Below are 19,553 nucleotides of genomic sequence, written 5' to 3'. Positions count from 1 at the left end.
ATTTAAAAAAGTTATCTGATTTTAAAATACAAAGATTTATATTTAATACTTTTTTTATTCTGCAAAATGTACATGTACGATATTTTGAATAATCTGTCATTCAAATAATTATGTAAATTTTTTTTTTTTTTTTTTCTTTACAATTGATATATAAATTGAAATTCTGTTCCGATTTCATTCAATCGTTGGATTAATCGATGAATCGCGCCGGGCCAACTTTTTCTTATCGAATCTGGAGAAAGAACAGAGCATTCTCGAGGACGCGCGAAGGAGCACCGTAAAAGCGACTCCGGTATAAGAGAGGCATAAAAGATTCATTTTGCTGAAGAGGTGACCCCGCCGACCCGGCATCCGCTCTCCGTAGGCGGCACTCTCGGATCTTTTCTCTTTCATTCTCTGATTCTCTTCGTTCTCTGTCTTTGTCCAAAAGCGTTAACTAGAGTCGCGCATCTGCGAAAATTTCAATATTATTAAGATATTGGAGAATATAGAATATACAGAATATCCAATTATAAACTTCATTATGAAATTAAATTAAGTTAAATTAAGTTAACTTTATCTTTTTAATTATTTATTATAAAATTACTTGTATGAAATTCTAGTTATTATTTTTTACATATAAAGCTAAATTTTTGCTCATTATTGATCAACTTTTGTGATGCAAAATTTGTTCTATATAAAATTAAAAGTCACAAATATAATTTTTGCTTTTTATTTTAAAAAAGTTGATAATATCGAATCATTAGAAAAGTGTTACATACTTTACAATTGGTGCCTTTAAGATTTCTTTTAATTACGACTTTATCTTTATGCGAGATTTTTTCCTTTATTCTGTATACTCAAGGTGAGCATGTGTGAAACAAGAAATTGACGGAAGTAATATATCGTTATGACAATCGAGCAGTTGGTCATCGAGTATAACTCGCGCTAAATTGTCGAGAGTTGGAAGACAAAGTACTGTTTTTTTCGTACGTAACATTTTGAAAGAAACGTTTTCTTTTTAACCATCTCTTTCTAGTCGTGATGTTTGTTTTAATAGGAATTTAAAATTGTTTTTTATCACATAATCAATTAATTTTACAAAATATAAGCCGATTATTTATCAATCTATACAATTTTCTCTTTTTAGATGTTATTGTAGTTACAGTGAGTGAATTTTTAGCTTATTTGAATGACTATTTACTATTAGACTTAATGCTATGATTATTATTATGCAACATAAAAATTAAAGATCATTAATATGATGAATTTACAATGTGATTAGCACAAAATTTATTCGAAAACTTTAGAAATTATTTAAGAAGAAGAATTATTTTTGTTTATAATTTTCTTTCTATTGATTCTTATGATTATATAATATGATTACATAATATAATTAATGTATATACATATGAATATATTATAATGAAAAAAATATTAAATGGACAATTACAATACAAATTGTCGTTTCTAAGTGATTTCAATAAACGTACAACGGAAATATCATATTACAGGCAGTTTCAAAGAGTAACTCTTTAATTTCTTATTACTTTATTTGTCATCGGAAAGGATATACCAATAATACATTGAAAACATTTCCGGGAATTTAATTGCTTCTTATAAAATCAGCTTTCTACATCAATAAGCTTCCGCATATCGAAACGGAAGCCGGATGCGCTTAATTTGTGACTGTAAAATGAAATAATAATCAACGACATGATTAAGAGATTGGTTTGTCTAACATATCAACATTCACATTTAAAAATCAAAATTATGACTCAAGTGATCGTCTGCATAAACTTATGAGTATTGTTGCTTGAAAGTTAAATTAGAGCACTAATATAATAACTCAAGAAATAATAATTTCTTGAGTTTAAAAATTATTCTATTCAAAAATTATTATTTACACATATTTCATTTCATAAATATACTAAACCGCAACTTCTTAAAATATCATAAATAATCTCATACAGACTATAGATAGTGTTCTAAGATATGCATTTTTTCTTACTCCATTAATATTTATATAAATGATTGCGTTGATGTAGACATAATATTTTAAAATTATCCAATCATTGGCAATTAATTCGCTTTTCATAAATATGATGGAGATAATTATCTTGCAGTGATAAAATCTATAATTAATTATACATTTTAAAAAATAGTAAATATCTACAGTTATCAAAATATTCTTTTCTTAAAGGTTATTTTGGCGTAAATTCTAGAATCAGGTAGTACAAAAAAATCACTGCATCGCTGAAAAAATTAGCATTTTTAAAATCAGTTATTAATTTTGTCAGAAAAACGAGTTCGTCTCATTTATACGTGCATATGTTTACATGACTGTTCATATATATCGGATAAGTATCGTCTCGTGGTGTATTATAAATCTGGTTGGCTAACCGACTCGGTCGCTACGGCATCGAATATCGCCTTCACGACATGTAGCTTAGCTATCGAATCGTATTTCTGTTGTCGCAGAAATGTCACGCAAATCGTATGAAACGCGACACGTGCGCGTCTCTGGCTCCGACGAGAAAATGTCATTCCTGAATCATCGGTCTCAAAAAAAAGAAAAGAAAATATTACCGGTTATATTTAATAATACACGTTTAGTACTACAAGCTGCTTTATAAATAATATATATACGTAGAAAGTATAAAAAATTGTACACGCATATTTCGACACAGATAAATCAAGATCGATTTGTCAATAAGTCCCGCATGTGATTTCTTAAATTTTATATTTTCTTTCAAACTTTGACATTAAAATAAACTTTATTTTCCTTTAATTATTAATAATCAAAATGTTAAATTTTGTTATTCATGCAATGCTCCTTAACTATTAATCTTTTCAATGTTAAAGATATTAATATATGTATAATTTAATATATATTAATATATATTTAATATATATTTATTCTTTTACTGAAAAAAAAATTATTTTATTTCCTTTTAATTTTCTGACAAGAATAATTTTATTTTAAGATGTATAACGGCTTTGTAAATTTAAATTTGCTTAAACTTATGATTATATAAGGGCTTGCACTGTATCGAGAATGTTTCGTGTATATCTGCGCTTAATTGAACATGAAAATATTATCGAAGTTATTCTTAATTAATTAGACTGCGCGTGGGTAGATGTTTATCCGGCGTTCTTTCTTTCTACGGATGCAATTACAAAATTCTTCTTATAAGAACGATAAGCGTATTAAAGCGCGCCCGATAACGTTGCAGTTGGCGCCTGGATCATTTAACATTACGAGAATTGCACGTGTAATAACGGAATGCGGCCGATTCGCCGCAGCATTTCGAGGGAGAAATTCTGAAGGAATTTAGGCGTCATCGTTTTCGCGTATTTATTTTTGGATGCAATAATATTGACGCATGCTAAAACCACCGCGAGATTTTAGAGCAGCTTCTCAAGGATGTTTTTTGCCACATTTTATATTTTTTTTCATGATTAAGTTTTCTACGTTTAGGATTTTTTTTAGAAGAAAAATGATTTGTATGATTTAATTTTTATTGATAAAAATAAAGTAAATATTATATCACGTTTAAAATTTATGAAAATAAGATTTGATAAATTTTGATCAAATTATATATAAGGAACATTAATTCAAAGATAATTATATAAGATTATATTGATATTATAAATTAAAAAACAAATATAAGAGAAACAGTTAAAGATAGAAATAATGATTAAAATTTTTTCATACATTAATTTAAATATAGTATTTTTTCATTATTTTTAAAAATCAGGTTTGATAATAACGTGTAAATGAGTATTTAATTACGTATTTAATTGTTTAATTGTAGATCGCAAAAAATTTATTACATGCTATTTCGAAGGATTTTCTTGCGTTATCGAGTTTATTACTTGCAATAATCACCGATATTAAATGCAGAATAGACAGTAAAATAAGTCGGATGAAAAAAGCAATTAACTTGTGTCCTTGCGGATGAAGGAATCATTTAGCGGCGCATCTATCTCGCACTTTGTAAGGACTAACGATCTTGCAGGCGTTTTGCATAGTAAATTATCATTCTGACATGCTGGCATAATTCGTTTCATATAAACTTTTTTTCCCGACATGTTAATCAGTTGTCGTTTCCATAAGCTATCAATTTTTCAATATTTAATGATTTCTTTAATTACTTAATGATATCTTGATAAAAATAAAAAATACAAAAATTATTGCTGTAACAAATCAAATTATATAATTTCCGATTATTGTTTTGAGAGAGAAAGAAAAACATTAATTCATAAAATTTTTATTTACATATATATCATTTTCACTGTCCGAAGTTAAAGAAAATAATATGAAAATCGATATTTCAAGAAAAGATATTTTTTAATTTCTTTTCCTAAAGAGATAGATTTAAATTTCTTATTTGAATTTTCAAATTAAAGTTTCTGTAATTTTTTTCATTTTATCATATAAGAATCTTATTTTATTTTTGTGGAGGTAAAAATCATAATTTTTTTTATTTTGACAATATCGATCGTAATCCTAAACACCGTTATTTAACGGTAAACGGATATTAGGCGATGCTGTGCGAATCACGAGTCGACGAGTTTTTATATATCAGGTGTCTCGTTGCATGTGCGTCGCGAGTGCGGCAGCGAGTTCCTGACGTAACCGAGCGCGATCGTGCGGTCGTTTACATCGTGGACAGTTTACAGGATCTCATTTCTCAATGGTCTCTTTCCCCGTCCTCTTTCCTGTACCTCTTTTGCTCCTTTGCTTACGCATTTTTATCGACGCACCTCGAGACTCGCAGGTTGATAATCCGCCTCGAGTGGCGCCGTCACTGATTAACGACGCCCACGCACTTTTCTCGTCTTCGTCTCTTTGTTCTCTCATCGTCCCGCTTCTTCTGCTATCCCGTAAATATGCACGAGCTGTTTGGTAAATGACGATACAACCGTTATTCTGGCGCGTTTGTTATTCACAATTAAAGGAACAAGGCGAATAACGAGTGGCACCTTATCGAAATATAAATATCTTTTTAAGTATAATCGATAATCTCTTTTTTTTTCTTACCGTGCTTTATCTGGCACTTGGATAGAGAATCGTGACACGAAGAGAGATAAATATAAAATTTTAAATATACTAAAAGATGTAAATTTACATTTGCATACTAATATAAAAATTCCAAACTTTTATATTCTTTTAACATAATTTTTTTGAAATGTATGTGTAAAATGTATAGATAATTATAATGACATTTATTACTTTTGTATTAAAAAATTTGTTTTACTTTATTAATCTGTTATACTTTTAAACAAATATATTTCATGTGTATGTATGTACATAGATTAGATATATTATTTCTGCTGAGTTGATTCTGTCGTAAATAAATTTCGGTTCGCTGATCTATCGCTATAATTTCGTCGGCAGAAAAAAAAGGAAAGAAAAAGTGCTTTCCATCGCCGATATAATCCGTTTAATGTCTGGTCGTCGCGTGACGTCCGCAGAGGGCACACAGTGGGCGTATAATCGGGAGCTCGTGATTAAAAGGGGTCCGATGTATCTCGTCTCGCCTATTCATATTGTAATTCGTCGCGCGACTAAAAAAAAGTATCGTTTTTTCCTCTGTTTCAGGTGAGTGCTTCTTTAATTTCCATCTGAATCGTCGGTAGACTGGATCCCCGCCGTTTTTTGCCGGGGAATCCTTTGTGCCGCGACGAATCCTGTCGTCTGGGTTTGTACAAATGCGTATATTTTTTTATTTTGCGATCGACGGCTCGCCGATTCGCGCCGATTATGGTCCGATTTTTCGCGTCGGCGCGAATGACTTTTCAAAGGACCCCTTCGAGCTAGATAATTTTCGGAACGCCCGTGAATAATTTCTTCTCCCCCCTCAAAAAAAAAAAAAAAAGATTTGCCGATTGTGAAGTTTGTAGGAAGCGTGAGAAGTTCTGTTTTATGTGATAATAGTAATCAGAATTTAACACGTAAGACTTAATATCGTATTGATTCATCATATTACTTTCTTAGATTAGATTAGATTAGATTTTTTAGGAGAAAAGGATTTTATTCCGTTGTGTTATGTATTTATATGCGAATGTCAATGGATCATCGATCGCCAAGTTGTCTGGTCATCGTAACGGTGTAGCGATCCGTAGTACTGTCATGTATGTACATACAATGTAACGACACGCAATGCAAGACGAGTATTCCTCTTTCGCAACGTCGTCATCGCGATGAGTCATCGTGAGGACGATGCGTTCCGCATGCATCCGTACCCTTTCGCAAAGAGTACACTCGATGAGTACACATCTCTCGCGTCAACGACAATTTCTCAAATATTTTTTTCTGCATTTACAGAATCAAAAAATAATTTCTAATTATTCTTATAACTCATACTCATAAATTTCCGAGTCAAATTTAAAATTTTTAATTTATACATAATTAAAAGATAATTTTGCGTTTAAAAAAGCTATATTTCGGAAAGTTTCAATTAATGTTTCAATTACATTATATATATATATATATATATATATATATATATATATATATAATTTATTTATTTATTATAGAAAATTAACAAAAATATACAAAATAAATACATGAAATAACGTAATATATGTAACATGACCAAATATTCATAAAGAGCAGTACCGAGCCTAATACGTGTACGCATTGTCACACACAAATAGATACGCACTGATACGCAATAGCCCCGTGTCTACTGATTTAGAGGTGAGAAATTGAGAGGGGGGGGGGGATCCGAGACTTCCCTCTCTCTGTCTTTCCTTTACAGGGTTTAACTATGGTCGCGCGGCTGGAATTCCTTCGTGACTCATCGGCGTTCGCCGTCGAGGCTGCCCTGGCCCCCGACTAACTGGGAATCCGCGTACCCCGCGCGTCGTGTCGTGTCTCGTTCCCTGAGTTTCCATGCACGATGTCACGAATGGTGTGAGTCATCGTGGCCGAATATCAGCCATCTCGATATTATCGTCGCTTTTCGCGAAAGTTCCTTTTGGAAATCGCGATGCATCGAGCTCGATCACGGGAGCAACTGCCTTCTCGCACGCGACGTAAAAGGCAGTCTTCGTTATCGTCTTATCGCCTTTTAATCTCTTTGACAGTACATTACATGTTTAGTGATTAATACATATTTTTCTTTAATATGAATTTTGCAGAATTTCTCCGAAGGGCTATCAATCCAGTTGTTATTAGTCAAAAGTAAAAAGATAATTATTATCTATTCTTATCTTGAAAGAATGTATTCAGGATATTTTTAAAATGTACATTTTTGTGCAAAATATTTTTTAGAGAATACTTTTAAAATAGATAATTTTGATGATATGTTTAATTAACAGTTAGTAAATTTATCTAGAATAGAAGAGATAAAATTTTTGGCTTCCAAGAATATTATCTTCAAATATTCTTGAAATAATATTTTTAATATTTTTATATTTATTTTCACACACACAGAATATTTTCAAGATATTTTTGAAATACGTACATATGTTTCAAATATCTGCAAAATAATCTCTAGAGAGTGCATTTATCTTCTCGTTAATTGCAAATACGGCGAGTGCATTCTCCTTTCCTCTGCAAGCTTGGTGATCGAGGTGATTGACCTTCTCCCCGAGTTTGAAGCAGAAGGATGTCAAATGACCGCATGCATTGCGTGTTCTTGATAACGCACAATACGATATAGGCACGCGCTTCTCTTGGTATCGTAACTAGCGACCTTGAACTTCCTGCTCGAATGATTCACGAGTCTCTCATTCATCCTCTCGTTCATTCAAGTCTGCCCCGATCATCCCGAACAGTTTAGCGCGGGATGTACATTAAAATATATAGCTTACTTATTATGTTATTTTCAATGAATGCCAATCTTTAAAAATCAATGTAAAGATTTCGCTGCGCGATTCTCTTGCGAAAGATCTATCTTATATGTATTTAAAGAATTTAAAAAAAGATTTGTCTCAAGGCTTCCTAAAGAATCATTTTAAAGAAATTTATTATTTTTATTTTTTAAGGTATAAATAGTAATTAAATAATAATTAATAAATATTATATCTACATATTCAGAAAAATATTATAATTTTTTGTGATTCATATGACATATGCACGCGCATATACAGAGATTATTTTGATTGGACGTGATTTCTGCGATTAGTTCATCAATAAATACATAATTAACGGATGATTTTGCAGCACCCATGGCATATTGTGTATTTTCAGCATATTTGCATAGTCGCGATTGCGAAGAATTTTTTGCATGACAGATAACGAAGAAAGAGAGAGGGAAAAGAGACGCCTATCTAGATGAATCACTCGTCTCTCGTCTTCGAGCTGCCTCTTCGAGTATGTAAAGATATCTGAGGTACGCACCGTCGTGTGACTCATCGACCTAACAACTCGTACGATCACCTGCAGGTACGAACCTGCAAATTTGTATACTAGATCTACTTATTCGAAAAAAAATTCAGTACACATGAGAGAAAGAGAGAGAATATATTTCACGAAATTGCGATGATTCAATCCATGTTTATAGTTACTTGAAAATATCTCTAATTTTTGATATACACATGATTATTATTTATATTTAGTTATTCTGGTTTTAAAAATAATAAGATTATAAACATTTTAAAAATTATCAATAACAAATAATTCAATATTTTTTTTTCTCTAAACTATATTAATGCGTGATCATTAATTGAGATAGAACTAATGATTCTAGCAGACACAAATATTCGAGATAAACACATTATCGCGCAGAAATGCAAGAGTAGGTAATGATAGTAATTAAGTTGCTCAATGTGTGACGAGGTAATTAATAAGAAATGTCAAATGACTCACTCATAGTTTCTCTCGCCCGCGCCTCGCAACTCGCCCGCGAAGACGGATCATCTTTTTCCCGCGAAACAGCCACGATCCCTGCCGTAAATAGCGACACGAATAAAAATATTATTCCCCTTCTCATGCTCGCGCGTCTGCCTTATCGTCGCCTCGCAGAAAACCACGTACACAAGTACCCTTCCGATAAGAAACCGTGAATCATAGCAAGCCTCGAGATAGAGTTACGCGTGTGACCGGTTATTACGAGACTCGTTATGTATCATTACGTCGTGTTGCTTGCATTATACACACACAACTTGATTATATCGATTGCAAAATTGTATCCAGAAATATTCAGAAACAAGACAGAAGAAAAAAAAAGGATTATTATGAGATATTATTTACCTTACTCAACAAAATGACTCGAATGACTGTTGCGTCATTATTTTCGCTGTGGGTTCGTCGAGCGCTCAAGTTCAGTTGCGGAGCGCGTGTTGACGACCAGTCGATTCAAGTGCATCTCGATTTAGACACAACACGTGTCGAGGAGCAATGAGGTGCAACCGCGAGGAAATTAATGCGCTAAGTCTGCACAGAACACGCGTGTCGATTAAATTTCTGCCAGAGATCCCGCGAATATGTCTGAAGCGGAGTTCAACACACCGATATATTGCTATTTCCTATTCGTTTATTCTTTTTTTTTTTCAAGTATATTGTTATGAAAATTGAGAATTACAAATAATAATAAGTAAATAACCGCAAAATAACTATCAATAATTTTTATATGATATTATTTTATATATTATTTTAATTTATTATTAATTTATTTTTTATTTGTAATATGATATTTTATTTTATATATTATATATATAAATATATAACTTTATTCTATTGCTCATTATATGGATTCCTCATTATATGGATTAATTTTAATTATTATTTACATTTTTTACGAATTATTTATTACACATTGTTTATTCTCTTTTTCTATATTATTTATATTATAATTGCGATATAAAAAGCAATATTGCGCGACTGTATTAATTTGTGAGAGGAAGAAAATAGAGAAAATATATTCTCACGAGCGCGATATAACCTGGGAGGAGATAGGAAGGGAATCCACGTCAGCTGATGCGATGCATCGGTGATAATTATCCGAGAATTCTTGGGGCGGTAAATGCCTCGCGCGCAGCAACGGAAAAAAAAAAGCAGATATACCTCCTTGAACTTCCTGGAGTTATGTCCGGCATCCTAATAGAGCAGGTCTACCTGTCTGCTTGCGCGATCTTTACATGGGCGGGAGAAAGGTTCGATGCACCGGATGCTATGCGAACTATTCGGACCAATCGATCCGAGGAAGCGGCTATATACTTGAATATCTCTTTTTATCTTTTCCTCAAGTTCTTTAATCATCAGCTCGTTTCACAGATATTAGCTTGTGCGGATATTTATGCCACTTTTTGGCTCCATACAGAAAATCAATTTGGTGAGTTACTTCGGCAACTTATAATTAATTTCATTATTATATCGATGTTTGATGATGAGAGCAACGAATTTATTTATTTACGAAAAAGCTTGAAAATTTCTAACAAATTATATATTTAATATATATGTATACATATTTTAGTCCATCAATATTTTTCTAAATTGCGGAAAAATGTCGATCGTGCACAGATATTTATTTATACCGATATTGATACGAGAGAGATTTAAAGGGGAACAACACAAGTCAATATTTCCGGAAGTGAGGATATTTAGATTCATCTTTAGATGAGTCAATTCTATTTCTCAGGGGCTAAATTTCGTTTCTCTTGCTACTGAGATTTCTTTTTTCATTGCTTTTTATCGAACTAAGAAACTACTTCCTACAATCCATTCATAAGATATTTATGAAGATTTTATTTCCTGCTGGGGAGCAACGTTAGAAATCTCGTTGGTTAAACGGCGACTTACTTACGACTTCCTAGAGATTGCTCTTCAACAAGAATCATGACGTCTTTGACTTTCAAGTGAGTCATTCAAATCAGTGGCGATGATCGACATGACAAATATGACTGACATAATTGTCAGTCGTTCTTCTCAAGTTCAAGTTCAAGGTTTTGATTTTTCTGAATTGCCAATCCACGTCGCCAACAAGCTGGAATTTTCTCTCTCTTTTTTTATGATATAATTTTTCATAAAGATTTATATAAATAATAAAAAAATAATACATGTATTTTATAGATTTAATGTTTATTTTTTTATTATATATTTGATTTAAGTGAGAGAAATAAACATTTAATATATTATATTTTAAATATTTCGAAAGTAATCTTCTTTTATAAAATTTAAAAGCAAAATCTGTCATTTAAAAGAAGTAATAATTTTGGCAGATTTTTTATTTTTAACATTTTAGATGGACACGAATATATTTTGCTGAAAATACGAAACGTTTAAAAATATTTAAAAATTGTTTTTCTAAAAAAATTTTAGAATCTATGATTAAACGCGGGGAAGTTGCATCATCGATGATGCATCTCATATGATGACGATCCTGTTTTTGTCCATCTAATTTATCGGCACGCGGTAGTACGATCACTCTCTTACATCATCGGTTGAATGAATGGAACGCGACTACGCGTACTAAGTTTGGTTAATATAAGAGGAAACGATCGCGTGGATTGTGTGCCGATATTGACGCTTTATATAGCATATGTTGATTATGTGTCGCTATCGATTCGACATGGACTATCGATTACGTCGACAACATAAATGAGCAAAGGAATAACTCGTTAATGGGCCTGCGATTCCAGGTATCCGGGAATAAAACATGATTAACGAGGCGGCGCCCGTGTTTATGGCAATGCCTTATTGGGAATCGTACGGAAATCTTGAATTATCGATATACTTATTTTAAATGCGGTTTCTGTGTATATGTGTGCGTATCAGAAAAAAAATATATAGCAACAGAAAATTGAATCGGTGAATTAATAAAATATGAAAGTATAAGTTAAGAGAATGAAAATCTCATGAATATAAATATAAAAATAATAAGCATATAAAATTGAAGAAAATATATTTGAATTTTATTATGGAAAATTGGAGATAAAATTTTTATAAAAAATTATATAAAAAATGTGAGTTACCAAGAAAATCGAGTTAAGAAATGCTTTTGTTGATTAGAATAATTTTTTTATAAATTTAATCTCTCTCTCTCTCTCTCTCTCTTTCTTGTTAATATCGTATATAAATATTCTCTAAATAAAAAGGAGTCTCACTTTCGGTGACTTTTTATCGGATCGCGAATTCGAGAGGCGTTGCCCGGTTCGGGAAACTTCTTCGACGAAACAGCCGTACATTTGCCCGTATTTACACACTGAATACCTTTACCGAGAACATCGTCATTCTCTTCCTCTCTTCCACTCTTTAGCTACACACGCGGTGAATCATTCGCGCACATACGATTCTCAGAACACACGCTGCCTATTACGTGTACCGCTATTACGACGGTCCCTCCATTCAGAATGGCAGATTCAGGCAAATTTACAGTCCATCAAAATGCAAATACAATTGAAAGATTAGCTGCAATAGTAGTGCGGTCACAATTACATCATCATCGAAAGAATGGACCAACGATTACTCATCAAATATTTTTGGATAGTTGAGAATAGTGGAGAGTGAAAAAAATTTGAAAATTGGTTTTATAATTAATATTAAACTTAACTTGCTTTATAATTAAAATTAAATAAGTAAAAAAGAAAAAAAATTATAGAGAAAATTCAATAAATTTTTTTATTTAATTCTTACTTATAACCGTACTTATAATCTTTTCACAATTTCTTAAAATAGGCTTGTATATTTCGTAAGTTTATTTTTATTAATTTTATTCAAATAATTCTTCGTGAAATAAAAGGAAAGAAGAGGAAATAAAGGATGCCTAGGCGTTTTTTTCTCGAATCCGCCACTGTCTTTTCACCTCAGGTGACACGCCGCCCTCCTACCGCGATTATCTCTTTCTCCTTCTCGTGGAGACCAGCTGATCTCCAATCGCCACCATTGTCGTCGCAACGACAGCGGTATCTTCCTCGTCGTCGTAAGATCGTCATTGTTAGTAGACGCGCCGACTCTGTCGACAACGGATGTGTGAATCATTGGGCCGATGATACGATATCAAGAGATCGCGCCACTAAATCGGCAGTGCACTCGTGAATTCCGAGCAGTGAACAGTTATTTTCACGAAACTGTTGTTTCGAATGTGTTCGCCTTTAAATATCGCGACTTTATTGTACGGATGATTTTCTCTTCATTTATTTTTTACAATTACTTGAATAATAACTTAGAGATTTTAAAAAATAATTTAGTTAAATATTATAAAAATAACAATTAATATACAATAACTAAATAATGGTTATAAAAATATTATATATTTATTTGAAAGAAAGCACTTGAAAGAAAAAAAAATATATATATGTATTATAATAGTTAGGATCCATCTTAAAATTGTGATCTGATAATTAATTTCATTATTAATTAGCATTGGCTCTTGTTAATGCAATCGTGTTGTATTAATTAAATTGTGTCGAGGTTCGCGAACGATGGTTATTTGAAATTGTGAGCTCGCGTATCGTTATAATAGTGCAAAAACTCGCGTCTCATTGTCGTGTAAAATGAAAAACAAGCAGATATTCTCGAGATGAAAACGCATTCTCTCTGCGTGCATATGCATCTTTGTGCATGCGAGACTCGTCGTCGTTTATGGCACCGACGATTACGTGACTTCCTCGCGGAAAGAAAACAGACGTTTTGTCTTCTTCCCTGATCGGATTGTATGCTCGTCTTTTAAAAATCTATTACGGTTATCGCTGAAAATTTTGTTTAAAATATACTACAGATAATCTATATGTTTTATTTACGTAATCAATACAATTTGATAAAACTTTACATTTATCGAGACTGTGTCGATCGAGAATTGCGATTCACTCGACAATTATAGATTAGTTTCTTCGAAGCACTTGAAAAAACGTTTGCTATTTGCATTGCAGAAATTCCTTGTTCGCGCATAAACAAGTCGTCGTATTTGAACAGTTGTTTCGCGATGAATTATTACTGCACCAAAATCCAAATATCGAACTCGTCCATCTATAACGACCTATAACGATCGTGAATATCATTTTGAATTTTCAAGTTGAAGATTCACTTCAATTGTGAAGGAATTAATTTTCTATAATTTTTATTTAAAGTATTTTATTCATTTTTCTATTTGTCTTTTTAATAACGAGGCATATTTTCTCTTCAGTTTTCCCGTTCAAAAATTTAGAAATAATTTTTGTTTTTTTATTTTTGAAATATTATTTCCACAGGATTAATCATACATTATATATTTTATAGCTAAACACCGGAACTTATTCACGATAACGACCTTATCTGCGATAGCGCATGATCTTTTCCCGTATACTGATAAAACAAACCCGATATCATCTCAGGACCTTAATAAAGCTGATTCTCGCGATCTTAAGTCTCATCCAATAGATATTCCGAAGAAATATTCCGAGAATTTAGGAGAATCGAATATCGAGTAAATCGATATCAGGATTTATATAGAACGCCTTATCATCATTCGCTTCGTTCATGCTAATAAATTAAAGCATGTTGAGATATCTTTTTATGAAGAATCAGTCTATTGAAATCTCACATAACGTAGGAAACTTGTCTCGTCGCATTTTCTTATGTCAACGCTGATATTTATAAATCACGCTAGAACGGTCTGTCAATTAATTAAATGTCCAAAAATCAATGAAAATTAAAAACAGAGAGAATCGAGATAATTATTTGATATTTTTGCTATGTTTGAAACAAATTTATAATATTCTTTGTTTCTTTAGATTTTAATTTATTTTATATCAGGTTTTTTTTTATATTAATTTACTAATTAAAAAAGATAAATAAATTTTGATACGTAGATGAAACATATTATTCGAATATCTATATAAACAAATTCTTTCATTCAGGCTCTCCACGAGAGTTAACATCAACAAACACGAGCTGTGAAAGAGTGTGAAAGTGCGTCACAAATTACTCCGAGTGTTAAAACTCCCTTGAAAATACCATTACTGATTCATGAATGAGCGTCGATAGAGGATTAAACATGCTGCACAAGCATGGAAGCAAGTCGCATGGCGCCGTGTATAAGGGCAGGGGCGCTTTTCTAAAATCAGTAAGTTATCAGAATCATGTATACACATTTTATATTTTCGTTACTCGTTATTTTTTTCCAAATATTTTCAGAAAAGGAAATTATCAAGCTACGACTAATGTGTGTTTTTTTTTTTATATATAATTTCTTATTTAATCTGCTCGAATTTCTGTTCTCCTTTTGTATCAGACGTAGTTGAGAGCACCGATGCAGTTGACGATCTAATCGCGACGTCATATCGCTGCGTCACGATCCGTTACAAACGAAGAGCGAGAGAGACGCTATATGACATCATCGTGCTAAAACGACGAACGATGTCACACTGTCGCATCGTATCGACCTCTCTACGTCACTATGTCTTCGAGGGGGAGTTTGATCTCCTGACCGATGACAAGCGGTCGACACGTGCGCGGCCACGTGTACTCGCGTGCCCGCGACGGTGACGAGCCCGGGTCGGGTCCTCCTCTCACACGATGACTAACCGTTGTTGATTGCGCGTTGATTGCCGGCGATTCTCCTCGCGATTGAACTTGAGCCTAGAACTTATTTACACTCGTTTTTTTAGCCGCATTCTCCCATGCTTTGCTGCATCTGAAATTAAACGGATGCATGTTTAAGATTTAGAAAAAAGGAAAAAATATAATTAATACGGGTAGGCTTTTTAATCAAAAACGTGTATCGCAATTTACGAGTCGCCGATGGAAATAAAAGTGTCGCAATTTTTTTTTTTAGACAAATCTTGTAAACAATTATACATCGGGAAGAATCATACAATTATACATTAGGAAGAGTCATTATGTCATTTTTACAAACATAACTTGTATATTGTTAGAAATGAATGCAGGAAGTTGTTCAATGAATAAATTGAGATGATTCATCACAAGTATATGTTCGTATCGTATTTTGATCGATGGAATATCTGTTGTGTTGAATGCAATGACCATATATGTATATGCAAGATGCTTATTCACGATTTCCTCAAGAAGTTCTGAAGAACTGAAAGAAACCATTCGTTATAAGCAAGCTTACAAAAATTAATGATAATTAGTATCATTAGTATCATCTATTTTTTTTTATATTGCATTAAAATTAAATTATATCTTTTCCTTGTCTTTACGAAAATATCTTATAAAAAAAATTAAATATTACATGATTTATATTATTTAATATTACTAGAAAATCCCAAATTAATTAGATAAAGAAGAATAATAAAGATTCAAAATCTTTATTGTTCGAAATAAAATAAAAATAAAGAAAAATGCTTTGTAAAAAATATTGTTAAAAATACTTTTAAAAATAATAAGAATACTCCCAGAAAGATGTAATAAATATTATTATAATTGACGATGGTATTTCAAAGTTTGGAAATATTTTTGCATGTGTTTTATAATCAGGATTTTACAATCTACTTAAAACGCATTCGCGAATTCTTCGAAGCATTTTGAATGTGGCATCTTTTACGACATCGTCGTGACGCGAGAGATATATCTTTGCGAAATCTTTCAAACATATTAACCACCAGTTCTTGGTAGTGAATCGTTTCGGCATCATTTTGGCTTCTATTTCTATTCTTTTCGGAACGATTTTCGAAATACAATAATATTCTATGATTTTTCTTGAAAGAAAAATTTTGATACTCCAAAAAGTCAAAATTTTAAAAGTGAAAACTTATATTTTTCTCAATTTTTATCTACTTATCTATATATTCATAGTAATTTATATTTATTTTATTTAATTCAGATTTATCGTAAGATAACTCTTATTTATTTTACGCGATGATATTGTTATTTATATCCCTTATGCATTTTTATGATCTTTTAATTATTGCGTGAGTACCGATAATAGCGGTGATAATATCGCGAAACATTTCGCAAGCAGCGTTATCAGGTATGATTAACTTGGGCTCGCGAGTGTGTTTGACAGCGCGGAAATACCAGGTGTCTGTAACAAGTATGTCAACCATTTCTATTCACATATTTTATTTATTAAGATTTTATTATTGATAATTTGAATTTACTCGAGAAATATATTCTGCGCGCTTCGTCTTTTGTGAACGCATGATATATCATCAATGTTTTGACGAAATATTAAGTAATTAGTCATTTCATTACCTGACTCATTGGGCCACTCGAAAAGATTTTTTGTTTATTCATGTCAATCTCGCCAAATCTTCACATTTGATTGCATTTCTTCGAATGCTTATTGAGAGAGAGAAAGAAAAAGACATTTATTCTTAGTAAAAAACATCAGTCAAAGAGGTAACATAAGACTTCTGCAAGAAATTTATTAATTTTTAAAAATCGTAAATAGATTGAGATTTTATATCAGAAAAAGATAAGGAATAATTATAAAACCTTTATTTTTAAATAATTTTTAGAGATAAATCAATTTGGAGATCATTTTTTTATACACATTTCATATACATATACACTATTTATTCTTATTAGTTATTTGATTTTTACTCAATCAAACTGTTATTTATTTTTTATTTTTAGATACGACTGATAAGAATATTATCTAATTTATATCTTTGATTTTTATATTTTAATTATTTTTGAAAAGAGACAAGAAATAATACATTAGAGACAATAAATGTGTCTTTTATTGATAGTCACAAAAATAATAGATTGACACGTGAGAAGATAACAAAATGATTAATATAAATAATACAATAAATTTTTAATTTTCATTAATTTAATTTATATAATTGTATGTAATCTTTGCATTTTTAAAATATACGCATCAAATAAGATTAAATAAATCAATGACGTCAATACATTTTTTTTATTTCCTTTAGAATTAGAAACTCGAAATTCTTGTTTTTAAAGCCATTAAATGCGTTCAAAAGTTCCTATCGTGTATATATAATCATACCAGCTGGCCTCCTTTATGCCGCGCATAACTGGTAGTACGTGTGCATGGAAACACGTTTCTTCTTGCGTCTCAACGTTTGGCACACAAGGCATCTTTGTTTAAGGCATTACAAGTGTAATATATCGCACATCGAGGAATTTTATTAGTAACGTCAAACAATGAGTAATATTTTGACGACGATTGCAGTTGGGAAGATTCAGATCAAGGAATAAAAATCCAACACAATTTTTGCGTACAAAAACGAGAATATCGTTGCTTTTTCTTTGGAGAGTTTTTAAAGATTTTCAAAAAAAATTTTGTGTTCATTGATCGTAACTTCACAATATACACTGTTATAAGATAAAATGCGCAAAAGAATACACGCTGTTGCGAAAGATTAATCCGATATATGTATGACAGCAACGAATCGTACCTGTCTTAAGGCTCCTTTTATATTTACTTTCATAAATATGATAACCAAGTAAGTAGTAATTGATTGCAAAAAGCAACTTGATAACTCACCGGTGGAATAACTGATATGTTTTTTACGATTTGGATTTATGATCGTAACACTTAGTAATCGCTTTGAGTAGCTGCATTTTTTCAAACAAGCCGGCACTTTAGATAAACGGCAAATCTTTAATTTCTTACCGAATTAAATTTTAATATATTAAATTAATTTAAATAAATTAATATATCTCTCAAATGTGTTTTGCATGTTCTATAAGAAAAATATAATACGCTATTATACATAATTAATTCTATAATAATTCTCTTTTTCTCTTCTCTTTACTAAAATATATCAACTTTAATTTCTATATTATTCGGGAAATTTTATTATTGAAATTCTAAAACTGTAATTTGTACTAATTATAATCACTGTACTTTCAATGTTAACTTTGTTTCGCTAATTTTTTTGTTGATTGACTAAACTTATTTTATGTTTTATATTTTTTACACACACACATTTTTGATAAATTATAAAATATTTGTCAATTTTTTATTATTCCCTTACACCCTGAAAAAATTTAAGCGATATTTTTTATTAAGATATTTTTCTCGGATGTTTGTGAATTATTATTTTAGTATTTATTTAAGCCATGATTCGCGGAAGGATTATAGACGATTGTGAACGCGACTCAATACGCCATATGTATAACGATCATATAGATCACGACAACGTCGTCTTCGAATTGCTTCTTTGTGTCTGGCGAGAGCCAGGACGCCTACAGCTACGTCTACCAATGTACTCGCCCTTCAATAGAGGCTTTCGATTTGGTATACGGAGAAATTAATTCACGAATAATATTTTATGCTTTTATGCCGTACAATTTCATTATCGAAAATTTAATTATTAAGGTTTCTCTAAAAAAAGATTAGGTTTTGATAAAAGTTTCAAATAATCAGTTAAAATAAAAATAGTCAACATACGAAAGTTGAATTAATTTAAGAAGATTAAAAAACAAAGAGAAATAAAATTATGTTTTATTGATAATGATAAAGAGATAATTTTTATTTTTATTTATAGTTGAGAGAAAGACAGAGAGGGATAGAATAAAGGAGAAATTTTTTCTTTGGAATTTGAATTTTCCATTTAAGCAAAATCTTATATCTAATTAATTTTATCAATCTCTAATTATAATTTCGCGTGTATGTTATGTTTGTGTAAATATTTGATGATAAGATATTTGATGATCTGATTTTATGTTACCTAACGTCAATTTGCTAAAACTCGCGGTTTCTCTT

At 31.3% G+C, this 19,553-nt stretch overlaps 1 protein-coding gene across 6 annotated transcripts in view; it reads left to right on the top strand.

The window, feature by feature from the left end:
* The window catches only part of LOC126854679 (NAD(+) hydrolase sarm1-like), an 87,279-nt gene that overhangs the window by 43,928 nt on the left and 23,798 nt on the right, over positions 1 to 19,553 (top strand). For 2 of the 6 annotated variants that reach the window (XM_050601632.1, XM_050601631.1), the window contains exons 1-2: positions 12,902 to 13,046; positions 14,770 to 14,975. The exons of the other annotated variants lie outside the window; for them this stretch is intronic. In XM_050601632.1, coding sequence (XP_050457589.1) covers positions 14,883 to 14,975 — 93 coding nt within the window. In that variant the 5' untranslated portion in view covers positions 12,902 to 13,046; positions 14,770 to 14,882. Of the gene's footprint in view, positions 1 to 12,901; positions 13,047 to 14,769; positions 14,976 to 19,553 lie in introns of those variants that run through there. 6 annotated transcript variants of the gene reach the window in all.

Source organism: Cataglyphis hispanica, chromosome 14 (genome assembly GCF_021464435.1).
Source record: "Cataglyphis hispanica isolate Lineage 1 chromosome 14, ULB_Chis1_1.0, whole genome shotgun sequence".
Lineage (NCBI taxonomy): Eukaryota > Metazoa > Arthropoda > Insecta > Hymenoptera > Formicidae > Cataglyphis > Cataglyphis hispanica.
This window is presented reverse-complemented; position numbering and strand designations above follow the sequence as displayed.